The 13,394-nt window shown below is 36.7% G+C and overlaps 2 protein-coding genes across 2 annotated transcripts in view; one reads left to right on the top strand and one right to left on the bottom strand.

Annotated features, from left to right (window-relative positions):
* The window catches only part of LOC120331803 (uncharacterized), an 84,022-nt gene that overhangs the window by 65,487 nt on the left and 5,141 nt on the right, over nt 1-13,394 (top strand). The window lies entirely within an intron of this gene.
* Nucleotides 5,631-11,041, bottom strand: LOC120345655 (uncharacterized). The gene is made up of 5 exons (XM_039415186.2): nt 10,754-11,041; nt 10,267-10,528; nt 9,890-9,979; nt 9,542-9,669; nt 5,631-6,096 (listed from the first exon to the last, which is right to left on the bottom strand). The coding sequence occupies exons 1-5, from the start codon at nt 10,925-10,927 to the stop codon at nt 5,905-5,907; spliced, it is 846 nt and encodes a 281-aa protein (XP_039271120.2). The 5' UTR covers nt 10,928-11,041; the 3' UTR covers nt 5,631-5,904.

Raw genomic sequence — 13,394 nt, 5'->3', positions numbered from 1 at the left:
TAGAATCTAAATCTGAACCTATCCTGGTACACCTTTCATATTCAGGTTATGCGTCATCTTTGTGTCCATATTTCGAGAGTACCGAATTTCCCTACTTTCCGCATGGTGGATTTTTTTTAACTTTTAATATGTATTTTATGTTTGTCCACCAAACACACTGCATTAATGAATTGGATGAGAAAAAACTCCTTCTTACCTAAATTACGCTTTAATTAACTGAGTCAAATTGACGATTTCTTATATTTTTTTCTTCAATTGAGGGGAATTTCCCTACTTTCCGCACGGTGGATTTTTTTCAAATTGTAATATGTATTTTATATTTGTCCACCAATTACACTGTATTAATGAATTGGATGAGAAAATATTCTTTCTTGCATAAATTATTTTTTAACTGAGTTGGATAGACGATTTCTTAAATATTTTCATCAAATTGAGGGGAATTTCCCTACTTTCCGCATGGTGGATTTTTTTTAAATTTTAATATGTATTTTATATTTGTCCACCAAATACACCGTATAAATGAATTGGATGAGAAAATATTCTTTCTTGAATAAATTACGCTTTAACTGAGTTAAATAGACGATTTCTCAAATATTTTCATCAAATTGGGGGGAATTTCCCTACTTTCCGCACGGTGGATTTTTTTAAAATTTCAATATGTATTTTATATTTGTCCACCAAATACACTGAATTAATGAATTGGATGAGAAAATATTCTTTCTTGCATAAATTATTTTTTAACTAAGTTGGATAGACGATTTCTTAAATATTTCCATTAAATTGAGGGGAATTTCCCTACTTTCCGCATAGTGGATTTTTTTAAAATTTTGATATCTATTTTATATTTGTCCACCAAACACACTGCATTAATGAATTGAATGAGAAAAAATTCCTTCTTACCTAAATTACGCTTTAACTGAGTCAAATTGACAATTTCTTACATTTTTTTCTTAAATTGAGGGGAATTTCCCTACTTTCCGCACGGTGGATTTTTTTTAAATTTTAATATGTATTTTATATTTGTCCACCAAATATATTGTATTAATGAATTGGATGAGAAAATATTCTTTCTTGCATAAATTATGCTTTAACTGAGTTGGATAGACGATTTCCTAAATATTTTCATTAAATGGAGGGGAATTTCCCTACTTTCCGCACGGTGGATTTGTTTAAAAATTTAAATATCTATTTTATATTTGTCCACCAAACTCATTGCATTAATGAATTGGATGAGAAAAAATTCCTTCTTACCTAAATTACGCTTTAACTGAGTTAAATTGGAGATTTCCTATATTTTTTTCTTAAACTGGGGGGAATTTTTCTACTTTCCGCACGGTGGATTTTTTTTAATTTTAATATGTATTTTATATTTGTCCACCAAATACACTGTATTAATGAATTGGATGAGAAAATATTATTTCCTGCATAAATGACGCTTTAACTGAGTTATATTGACAATTTCTTAAAAATTTTCCTTTAATTGGGGGGTATTTCCCAACTTTCCGCATAGTGAAATTGTTTTAAAATTTAATATATGTTTTATATATCTTCATCAAATTCACTGTATTAATGAATTGGATGAGAAAAAATTATTTCTTGCATAAATTACGCTTCAACTCAGTTAAATTTTAGATTTTGTCGATAAATGAGCTTCTGAGCAATAATTCATTTTATCGAGGAAAAAATGTGTTGTTTCAATCATTTTTGTTTTTTAATATGTTTCAGGTCTGTCGTCAGTTTCTAAAAGGGAGAATCACCTAATTTTTTGCATCCATGTAGCCGCAATTAAGTGAATTCGCGACAAATGTCGTGGAACATGGCGGGTTCAAATTTGGAAAAATTGGTAACTGTCCGCTGGAAGTGGCCGCTAGCTTTACCTAGGTTATCATATCATGGGGTAACGCATCGACTACTCTCCTTAAAAGATTGAAGGTTTTACAAAACAAAGCAGTTCGATCCATATGTAACGCGCCATTTCGGTCTAGACTAGATCCTTTATACCACAGATGTGGAATAATTAAACTTGGTCATATTCATGAATTTGAGGTATTGAAACTCATGCACCAGTATTTTGATGACAAACTTCCCATGGCATTCACTGAATTTTTTACGAAGCATAATATCCATTCCTACTCAATCAGATCGGTTTCATCAGGTTCACTCCATTTCCCAAGGTACTCCTCGAGCAGAACACAGAAATCCATTAAATATGTAGGTGTGAAACGCTTTACCTAATACCATTAGATCCCTAGCATATTGCGCCTTTAAAAGAGACCTGAAAAAATATATCGGTAATTATCTCTCCTCCTATACCGGTACGGGCAACCATTGAAATTGCGACTAAGATCACCAACTTTTTATTAACTGCACGAATATGCAAAAATGAATTCATTGAGATTTCCAGGATTACACGGGGAGTTTCAGAGTAGTCCAGTCGGGGCTGAATCTATACATCCCATTCCTGCCATAGTTGGTTTATCTTGAAATTCAATGGGTCGCCTCGTTGTCAGGAACACTGGCTACACTGGCTAACGTCAAACAACCCGAACGAAAATAGGTGCAAGGAGTCGGAATCCGAGAATATCTGCTACATTAATAGTTGGTTCAAGAATCGTTCAGAGTGGAGCGCGATAGCTTATTGCCCTTATTCCACGTTCTCTATTATTGGACACGTAGTGGACATAGCGATCGTTTCAATATTATGTTGTTGTTGTTGTTCTTTGACACGTTTTTAAAAATTCGCTTTTCTCTTTGATTACTGGACCAATTGCTTTAAATTTTCAGTGGTTGAAGATAAAATTTTTCCCCAGAAGGCTATTACTTTCATTCATTTTAAATATTTCTGTTAGCTCTGTGAGATTTGTTTTTGTTTGCTATGACGTCATTAAACGTTCTGCGGACATCGGACGCCGTTTTGTGTCCTACTGTACTGCTTCGCTTGGTGTCAATATATTTGTAGACTGTGATCTGACGGTACGGTAAACCGTACTGTACTGCGAACAGACGTGTCCATATATTTCTGCGTAGCTCTCTTGTTTTCAAATGATCTGGCCGTTTTATCTTTTCCTATTTATTATGTGCATTATATAAATATGATAGTTGGTTTGTAATCCTCATTAAACTCTATCAATTTTTCGTAAGAGTCTCCAAAATTGCATTTTTGTCTTATCTTGCTTTTAGTCGCATATTCCACCAAACTTGCCTTTCCTATGCTTTCATCTTCCTTTCCTCGCATTTTTATTAGTTGTTAGTAATTATTCCGAGATAGTTACATTTTCTGTTTTACTGTGTCATAATCTCAAATATATATTTCGAATGTCTATGTATTTGTATCAGTTGTGACTTATTCCTAGGATTTATTCTTTTTATCCCTCATTCAATTATGTTTAATCTGACCTGTAATAGCGCTGTAGGTGTCGCTGCTTGAAGACCTTCTTAGGTCCCTCGCGACTCCGGTCACGCAAAAACATAATTAGTACTGTAATTTATTCATTGTGTCATTTTTTGTTCGAAGTTGTTTTTTGTGATGACAAAATAAACGATTGATTGATTGACTTAACTTGTTCAGTGTGAGAGAGAGAACTAATGTATAGTTATGTCATAATTATTAACGTTATAAGTTTAATACGTCAATTTATCCTCTAACGTTAGCTGTACTGTCGTCAAATAATTCAAAATGCCAAGTTTAATAAGTTAATTTATCCTCTAACGTTAGCTGTACTGACGTTAAACTATTCAAAATGCCAAAAAAAAAACATTTTGCAATGATCTTAATATTAATTATATTGATACGAGCTGAATATTACCGAGTCTCGATATCAAACCAAGGTCTTTCCAATCAGCACTGTCCCGGATTTTTGTTTCATACATATTGATAACCACTCATTCGAATCACGCCTCGCTACACCAATACCCCTTATTGGTGAAGTAGGCCTACATAAAGAATCCATGCCTGTCATTTCCATCTTTTCTGCGTGTCCGGGATCCACGCCCCGTTACGTCGAAAAATAAGCAAATATTCGTCAGGTCGTACATACGACTCCACCGACCTTAGGAATGTTTAATTTCCATAAAATCAATGATGTCTTAATTTTGTTGAAGTTCCTGACAACGAGGCGACCCATTGAATTTCAAGATAAACCAACTATGGCAGGAATGGGATGTATAGATTCAGCCCCGACTGGACTACTCTGAAACTCCCCGTGTAATCCTGGAAATCTCAATGAATTCATTTTTGCATATTCGTTAGAGAGGTCGCATGTCAGTAACTCGTTATGGATTTTGAACCAGGAAAGTGAATTTGTCTTTTTGAAGGGCGTCGTGGTGTATTGTTTCCAAAGCATATTCATGAAATGTGATGCCAAACGGTTTGACTTGCGCCAAAAATTCGATTATCTCCTTCGCCGTAGTTTTAGCTCGGACGGTTATATAATAACTTCCGTTATTTTTACGTATCGCAGACCAACCGTGATGTTTTACAATTTGGAAATGACGGTAAATATTGTAAACAACCTATTTCTGGACATCGTTGGATCAGGTTCACGACGACAAATTAAATCGAACTAGAAATCCGAAGATCCCCGCTATGACATTACAATCTTCTACCAGAATGGTCCAACCAAGGTTGCGAGGTTGGAGGACCGCAAAAACGTTTGAGAAGTTCTCGCGGGCCGCAGTTAACCCAAAAGTAATCAAAATATCGCGAGTTTGCTCACTGTAAATATGCCAAAGAATGAGAGTTTACCGTTGTTACGTTGCGTGGGTGGCGTTCTTTATTTCAAGGAAGATATATTAAAACTTTAGTTATTCTAAAATTGCTTCACGAGGAGTGCCGTACCGTTGTATTTTCCGTATCTTTTCTAGTGCTTGGTTTTGTAATGTCGCTTCAAATTATATTCTTTCGTGACAGATATTAATCGTCAAAGCGATCGTCAAAGAACAACCGTCCGAGAAATCCGCCTAACTTCGGGACCTAGCTTCAAAAAAATGGATGGCGCGACGCTGAGTCAGCTCAGCGTTTCGTCACTGGCACTGCTGTCACATAGCCCACGCTTGAAAATAGAGAGGGTGTAAAACGAACATCTCTCCAAATAAGGAGTTGATTGATGCGAAGTTAAGTGAATAAGCGAAGTTAATGCGACTCATCTCATCGGCTGGGTGACAATTCATTCTCCTTGTACCGATCACAGGACGTCATTCCCATGTCAGCACGGTCTAGACGTTTACAGATACATTGAAATTCAGTGATTTTATCAAACATCATTCCCGACGTCGGGATTAGGAAAATGGTTTAAATCTCGAGATCCCAGCCCAAGTAGAAATAGCTAAAAAAAAATCAAATATGTTCTGCCAATGAATACAAATATTTGCAAATGTGCAAATGGTTTAGCATACAAAATCATTTTGTGGGCCGCACAGAATGTGTCCACGTGTCACATCGGCCAGCGTGCCACGGTTTATTAATATGTAATTGACAACATCTGGTGTTCATTGAGGAGTGAAGACGATGAAAGTCTGGTCGCTTTGAGGTTCATTGGATTTTTTCATTATACCATTGAATAATTTCCGCTTGTATTTGTCAAGTTCTCTGCTGCTGGATAATTAGTACAGTATTTGTTTATTCCTCACTGTGAAATGCTATTTTCGGTTTATTTCTCACATTCGATATATACAGTGGGTATTTTAAATACAGTGAAAAACTAATCACTGTTCTGAAATTAACAACAAATAACCACCATAACAACTCAAGTGATGAATGGATGGAAAATAATTCATTAAAAACTATTTGAGTTATAATCGGTGTGGAAAAATTCCGCCGATCAAAACTTGTACCGATTAAGACAATAAAAAACAGTGGTTAAATATTGAACGTTGCATGTAAACTATATTAAGTTGGATACAATATCACCTATTATGAGGTTTCAAGTGAAAACCTTTTACAAAGGGAACCCCTGAGGGTACTTTTTGTTGATAAGTCAAATAATCTGACTGGAAGAAATTCAAAAGCAATGCTTCCTCTTCATAGATTCTTTCATCGAAGAACTTCCATGATACAATTGCATATCCAATGAAGCAAACTGGATTGCAAGCCAAAACCTGCAGAAAATGATGAAAATAATATTCATAAGACGAGAAACATGATAACAAGTAAAACATGAAATCCAAATTAATGAACTACATTCACTCTGTTGAATGCACATAACAGAAGCGAAATTCGAGGTAAATTTGAGTTATATTTTTTCATAAATTTTGGGAGTGAATCGTTAGAGGATTCATGCAGCAGATCATAAAAGTCACCCTAAAATCAATTAAGCTCATCCACTGCCTACTGCCAGTGGCGGCGCGTGGTCATTTTGACAACCGGAGCAAGCTACTGCGGGACCAAGTCACCCCCATCTACGGGGACAGGATGAGCGCTGTAAGTTCTCCCATCATTTTATGAGTATAAAAACCATTCCATCGGTAACAACCAATCAGCAAAAGCGACAATTTTTAACGGTAAGAAAGTGTCTTTAAAAGCGGTCCAAGTCAAGGGATTAATAAATATAGACATAGTTTATTTTGAAACCTCTTTCAAAAGGAAAGGCAATATTTACCCAGATAAATACAATGACATATTAACAGAAACTTCGGGAAAGCAAACAAAACCTAAAATAAGGTTTAAAACGTTACTATGAAGAAAGGAAAGCTAATGCAAAGATAAGGACATGCGTCGCTCACTCATAGATATATATGCTGCTAGACTTCTACTGCTTGAACATATATGCAACACGCCGCGGTTTCTTGGAAGCAAAATGCTCAATAACGCGCTGACTGAAGTCATGCATCCCAGAAATAACGTCTCTGTGAATGGATAAAACAGCCAAGGAATTTAATCTATCTTGCTTCATTGTGTTTCTGAGATACGTTTTAATACGCTTCAGCGTGCTGAATGTTCGCTCTGCGTCGGCGGAAGAAATAGGCGTCGTCAAAATGATGTCCAGAAATTTTGCAGACGCCGCAAAGGTAGTTACTAGAGTGTTATCTATGAGGAACCCATAGAGCGCGCAAGTTGATGTGATGTTCAAAAAAGTTTGATTGGTGTATATACATCGCAATTCATTTTCCAATTTACCCACGTTTATCATGGGGTAAAATTTGGAGACAGTAGCCAACAAATGGATGGGAAATTGACGTGCAAATTTTGAAACATTTTTGGGGTTCATCAAAGAGAACGCGGCAAGGTGTTCAGTGCGCAGACGATCGCCTATTTGATTCACCAGAATGTTGCAGACAAAATCAAACGCTGCGTTGTTTGCCCGCGACGTAAAGAAGCACTCCATGTGTCGTCGTATTTTATTGTTTCCCGGATACGAGATACAGCATCGCAGAAGTCTGAAATACACGACTGCACAGACGCTCCATCCATTAGCCTTGACTGCAATGTGCCGTATAATACATCCACGTGATAGAATATTGTGGAGAAAAAAGCGAGAAAAAATGAAAACTCACCATCTTCTAGCAGACGCTTTAGACCTGCCGCCTCCCTCACAGAGCGTTCGTCCCAAACCGGAGAGCTCTGAATGCCATTGAAACACTCAATGAGCTCAGACCTAATTTCGGACACGCCCTGCACCACGCGTGATTGGAAGTTCCAACGTGTTGGTGCACAAGCTGGGAGACGGCGGCTACATATCTGGCGAAGGAGGTCAGAGCGCTTCGGCGAAACGGAAAAAAATGAAGAAAACCCCGAAACATTTGCAAAAAATATACGGACGAGGGGTATCAGGACACATATTTTTAATAACGAGGTTAAATTGGTGTGCATAACAATGTAAAAAATGCGCATGAGGAAAATCTTCTTTTATATAAACTTGAACACCATGTTTCGACCCACTCATGACTGCCGCGCCGTCATAAGTTTGAGCTATCAATTTTGACTTCGCGTTGTAAGGCTGTAACATTTCTTTCAGTACAGCCGATATCCCGCAAGCCATGCAATCAACGATTGGTACAAAGCTGTGAATCTCTCGGTAGGTTTACCATCTTTCACAAACCGAAAAATCACAGCCAGTTGGGAAACGCACGTGATGTCAGTTGTCTCGTCAGACTGAATCGAAAGGAACTGGCAATTCTCAATTTCCAGAGCCAAATGTTGTAAATAAATTTTATACATTGAGTCGAGCAAATCATTTTGGATATCCTTAGATGTCCCTTTCGAAACAGTTGCGGCATCAAGATGATCTCTCAATAGGTACTGTATCTAGGGATGCGGTGTATTCCACCATATCCAAAAATACCCCTCTATTAGAAGAGCCAGCCCGTTCATCGTGCCCACGGAGGGACAGCTCGTGACAACCAATGAACTTCAAAACATCTATCAATCGACCGAGAACATGGCGGTTTTTCTCGACGTTTTAGTTGTGCCGACGAATAGAAACCGCGCGTCCTTCATCCAACTGTGCTGCAATATTAACATATCCGAATGTTCGGTATTTTACTGCATTGTCCAGATGCTCCATAGAAGATTGATGATCCCTGGCACGCTCGAAAAGATGTTTAAGATCTCTAAAACCAAATTTACACCAACGTGAGTCACGGGCGGTAGCAAAAAGTAGGCAATAAAAACAAAAAAGTGCATTTTTGTCCTCGCTGTAACACAACCATTCGTGTTTTTTATACCAAGTTTCTGCGCAGAATGTACGCCGACGCTTTCCTCCGTCATGGGATTGTTCCAGTGAAAAATTTTTTGGTTGATAAGGCCCAAGACGTTGTACCTCTAATTTTTGTTCCAGCGGCAGCTGCGAAAACGGAGTGCGAAGTAGTGCATCAACCTTATTCATTATAAGGTCTAAGGCTAAGAAATGCGAAGACGAAAAGAAGTGAGGAGCTCAAAAGGAATGTGGAAAATCGAAAGCAAATGGACTAAAGGTCTCTAACTGATTCAAATAGCGAAACAAGCGACAAAACGAAGGCGAGGAAACTATCAACTCTTCAAGCAACCAACGAACGAGAAGGAATGCGTGAATATGTCAACACGTTGTTGTAAGAAACGTCGGCATTGTGTCGTCATAATTTCGGGGCTAGCCCCGATCGGCCCCGATGATTTAATAAAAGAAACAGAAAACAAACGAGACAAACGCGGCGAGTGGAAGATAAAAGAGAGAATACGATATACAATGAGCAACCGGGGCAAAATCGGCGTCGCCCCGTCGACGTTCGGCGAAGGCTTTGCGAGCGAAAAATGAACCATGTCGGGAGAATATGGCTAGTGTAGACAGTCTGTGCAACCGATATTGAGGTATTTTTCGAATATTTTTTATTATACCGAAAAAACAACCGGGGCATTGCCCCGGTTGGCCCTATTGACGCGCCGCCACTGCCTACTGCTATCACACTGAGCAAGTTCTTGCTGCAAAACATTCACTTAAATGTGCTGGTAAGATTCTCAGATGGTAACTCTACAATGGTTATGGTACATATTGTCTAAAACCTACTTAGAAATAGGTTCAATGAAGAAAGCCTGCAGCACTTTGGGCGTGCATGAAAAATTGGAACGTACCTGCGTGGCAATACTCCAACAAAACCATCCTGCATAAGAGGGATGACGACATATAGAATAAATTCCAGAAGTAACAAGTTCATGTTCTCTTCTTTTTTGATACTGAATCAGGTGTGTAAAATTTATTCCTGTAAAATTGGTATTTATTATTCACAATTTTGATGAACACAATACAGCAGTGGTTTCCAACTGGGAGGCCACGGCAGCTGGTGGGGGGCCACAATACTAGGCGCTAAATTGACGTTAATGCATTATTCCCCATTCACCTTAGGCCAAGAGTGATAAAATGGCCACCAGCCATAAATTGTTGTGAACCACTCCAAAAGAACTTAGCAAGGAAAATTTTACCTGCAGTATACATAGCTGCTTTACGAAATACTTCACCAAACAAGCATAAACCGATTCCAAGTATTTGAATTGAAGTACAAAGTTTGATGGCTGAAAAAATAAAAATGTCCACTAGTAATAGGACTTTCTCTTCAGGTTGTGCGACATCTTGGTGCGCATACTTCAGGAGCACCCTCTTATCTCTAACAAATAAAAGTACCAGTCAGTGCTTATTTGAATATTATATGTCATGGATTTCCTTTTAGAAATTTTCACACAAATTTGATGTCACTGATCACTTTCTAAATACCAACTATTCTCAAGTGCCCTTGAACCTAATTTCCACAAACCTTCAGAACATATCCTACAATATGAAAAAGGTTTATCAAGCTACTTACATGGATAAAGCCAGCACCAGGCTACATATTCAATGACACAGAGTAGATGTGCTAAGTTATATGCGAAACTGTGGTTGATTAAAAATGACTCTAATGTGAGGGTTGATGGATTGAATAGAGCAGTGGCAAGATATTCTGAGATGTGAAAAAATGCAACAATGCATAGATACAGTCCGAATGCCAGAAATTGCTGTGGTCCATGAAAAATTAATGCAAGCCCAAGTAGAAAAACTCCGCCAATTCCATATGATCGCCAGAATATCTGTAAAAATGACATTAGCATATTTCAATGTAAGAAATAAAATTGTGAAATGTAACCAACTGTATTTGCTTAAAAATCTTATTGTGCACCAGTCCTATCAAAGGTATAATTTTAATAACTTATCCTAAAACAACCATTGGCAATATTATCCATACTTATGACTTAACAAAAGAATCAAATTTTATTAGATTTTTATGAGTGATCACAACATGTTAGTTCACTTACCGAAAAGTTACTCTTCAAAACAAATATGATAACGTAGAGATGAGAAGATATCAGCAGAAAAAAATAAATACATGTTGCAATGAAATGTCCATTTGTGCTACGTGGGATATACAGCACACTCCATAATAAGCATGCAATAAAAGTGGTTAATGAAGCCTTTGCTTCAAATATCATTTTGACAGAGTATTTTTAGCAATGCTAGCATAATACCTGTGCAGTTTTTATTAAAAAAAAATAGATACTTTATTTAGTTATATGACCTCAAATTTAAATATTTGAATAATCATAAACATAGAAATGCAAGATTACATTTGTGAAACAAAATCTTCAGTCAAAGATAGAGCAAGTGAATCAACAGAATGACTTTTAGAACAAAAAATAACATCCTTGAAACTGGGGAACCCATGTTTCAGTATCTTGTATTCTGAACTTACAAAATTTTCACTATGAAAAATGGTAAGAGTAAGGTCCAGAAATTTGTCATATTTCATGGAATATAATTTTTGTAATAAAGAGGATATTGTAGAACATTGGACATTAGGCTCAATATCAAATTTTAAAGACTTGATATCAGAAAAATATGAAATATTATAATTTTCTAATACACTAACTATGTGGGAAAACAGGGGGTCACAGTTCCAAAAACTATCTCTAACTGATAGCATTGTCAATACATTAGGTCTAAAGTAATAAATAAAAATGTTCAAACAAATTGGGATTATTGCATTAGAGGAAAACATAATGTCCTGGGCTTCTAAATTTAGAATTGTGCTGTTCCTACAAATATCATATGTAAATGAATCAGTACCAGATGAAGTTGTTCCAATCAAACAGCCCTCAAATGTTATTTCTTTTCCTTTAATATTTGTCTTATTCAAAGATTTTGCAATATTTTTCAAGTGTTCTATTGTCCATATTCCATTTTTTATGTTAATTATTTTAAGACAAGATTGATTACTGCTACATAGTTTCTCCAGCCCAGTAACAAAATCCACACACTCTGGCATGACGCATGCTGATGGTATTTCCTGTATCCAAACACGACGTATGAAAACAACAGTCATATTGCTTAAACAAAACCACGATTTCAAGCAATTGCTGAAGCAATTGGTCACCACTGAATTGTCAAAAATTATCGTCAATTCGGTGATATTATACACATTTTTAACATTTGGAACAGAAATCAATGCATGATTTTCATCCGAAGAAGTAAAGAAACTGTCGTAAATACTATCATTTGAAATTGTTTCAATGAAAGCTGGAGTGACATCTTCCTTCTCATCCATCACTGCTTCATCCCAAATACATAAGCGTTTATTTTGTAATTTGTTTGTTTCTGAACACAATTCCAAAATGTTGGCCATCTCACTGCCACTTCGAGTACAAATCGTTAACTGTTTTACATTAGATCGTTTAAATATGGATTTGAGAAAATTCCTACAGCTTCCACAACATGAACCATCTTTGACTAGCAATGAGATACTACAAACATTTCGAAAGAAGTTGGAGTTCTCATTCATGCATTTTATCAAAAAGTTGAATTGCCTTTCAAACACAGATATTTCGGTAACAAATTTCGATATCAGAGATAGCATTTCCTTGTCCGATATGTTGTGCTTATTAAAAGTTAGTGACTCTTGTAAAATATAAGCAGGCCTTTTTGATATAGTCTTTACTGATGCGTCACGAATGCAGATATCAACTAGTTCTTTAAAGTACACAGATAAAAGCGTTAACTTATGGCCTGTATATTCTAAATTGGAACCATCATCTTTCTGAGAAATATTTTTAATTTTTCTTCTAAGCATTACAGATCGATTGTAACATTTCTTGCACAACATATTCCATGTCTTTGTAAAGGCAATAGAATGCTGAGGAAATTTCATTTCAAATTCGATCAGAATATTCAATGGAAGGCCCATAAAAATCTGAGATGTTATATCAGAAGGTAACATTGACTGCATAGCATCATGAAATTGCTTTTTCGTAAGCAAAGTAGCATTCTGTCCCACGACCTTTGCACATAACAATACTAATTTTATTACCATTTCACATAGAGTATTTCACATAGGCGGCTTATTTATGGGTAGCCCTATTTCTGTATATATGTATAACAAATTCTATCAATCATAGAATTATGTAGCCTAAGTTTTAAGCTAACTGTTGCCTAAGTTATAACCTAAGTCTGTAAGTTATATTAAAAGTAGACTACTAGCCTACTGCGGCACAACAGTAATTCAGTACAGTGCGGGTCTAGTATAGTTTAGTACCACAAGTACTTCCGGTGGGCGTAGCATAACGAATTTTGCATATGCTATTCCTAACCCCCACCTGACTATGCCATCCAAAAATTACGGTACGTCACTACGATGTCACCATCACGTCATAGGGATTGCCAAAGTATAATTACGACCGCCCAAAAAGACATCTACGCCGCCGATAACGAACTTGCTAAAGCCGGCGATCTCTCTCCTATAGTCAGGGTTGCCATATCGTGCTTATTTCTAAGATTTGTGCTTATTTTCTAGCCCGCGTCTTATAAAGTAACATTGTGCTTATTTCTAAGGAAAGTGCTTATTTTTGAGTCGCGTGCTTATTTGGTCTTAGAAACGTGGATGACCAGTACTTGTTTTGCGTACAA

Source organism: Styela clava, chromosome 8, assembly GCF_964204865.1.
Source record: "Styela clava chromosome 8, kaStyClav1.hap1.2, whole genome shotgun sequence".
NCBI classification, from domain to species: Eukaryota; Metazoa; Chordata; class Ascidiacea; order Stolidobranchia; family Styelidae; genus Styela; species Styela clava.
The sequence above is the reverse complement of the archived record's forward strand: the minus strand, read 5'-3'. Positions and strand labels throughout refer to the sequence as shown.

Bases quoted from the DNA above. Each gene is read 5' to 3' on its own strand.
- LOC120345655 (XM_039415186.2), bottom strand. From the start codon at position 10,927: ATGATATTTGAAGCAAAGGCTTCATTAACCACTTTTATTGCATGCTTA. The intron at 10,529-10,753 runs GTAAGTGAACTA...TCATTTTTACAG, and splicing joins TTTTGAAGAGTAACTTTTCG to ATATTCTGGCGATCATATGG. The intron at 9,670-9,889 runs GTAAAATTTTCC...CCAATTTTACAG, and splicing joins AGCAGCTATGTATACTGCAG to GAATAAATTTTACACACCTG.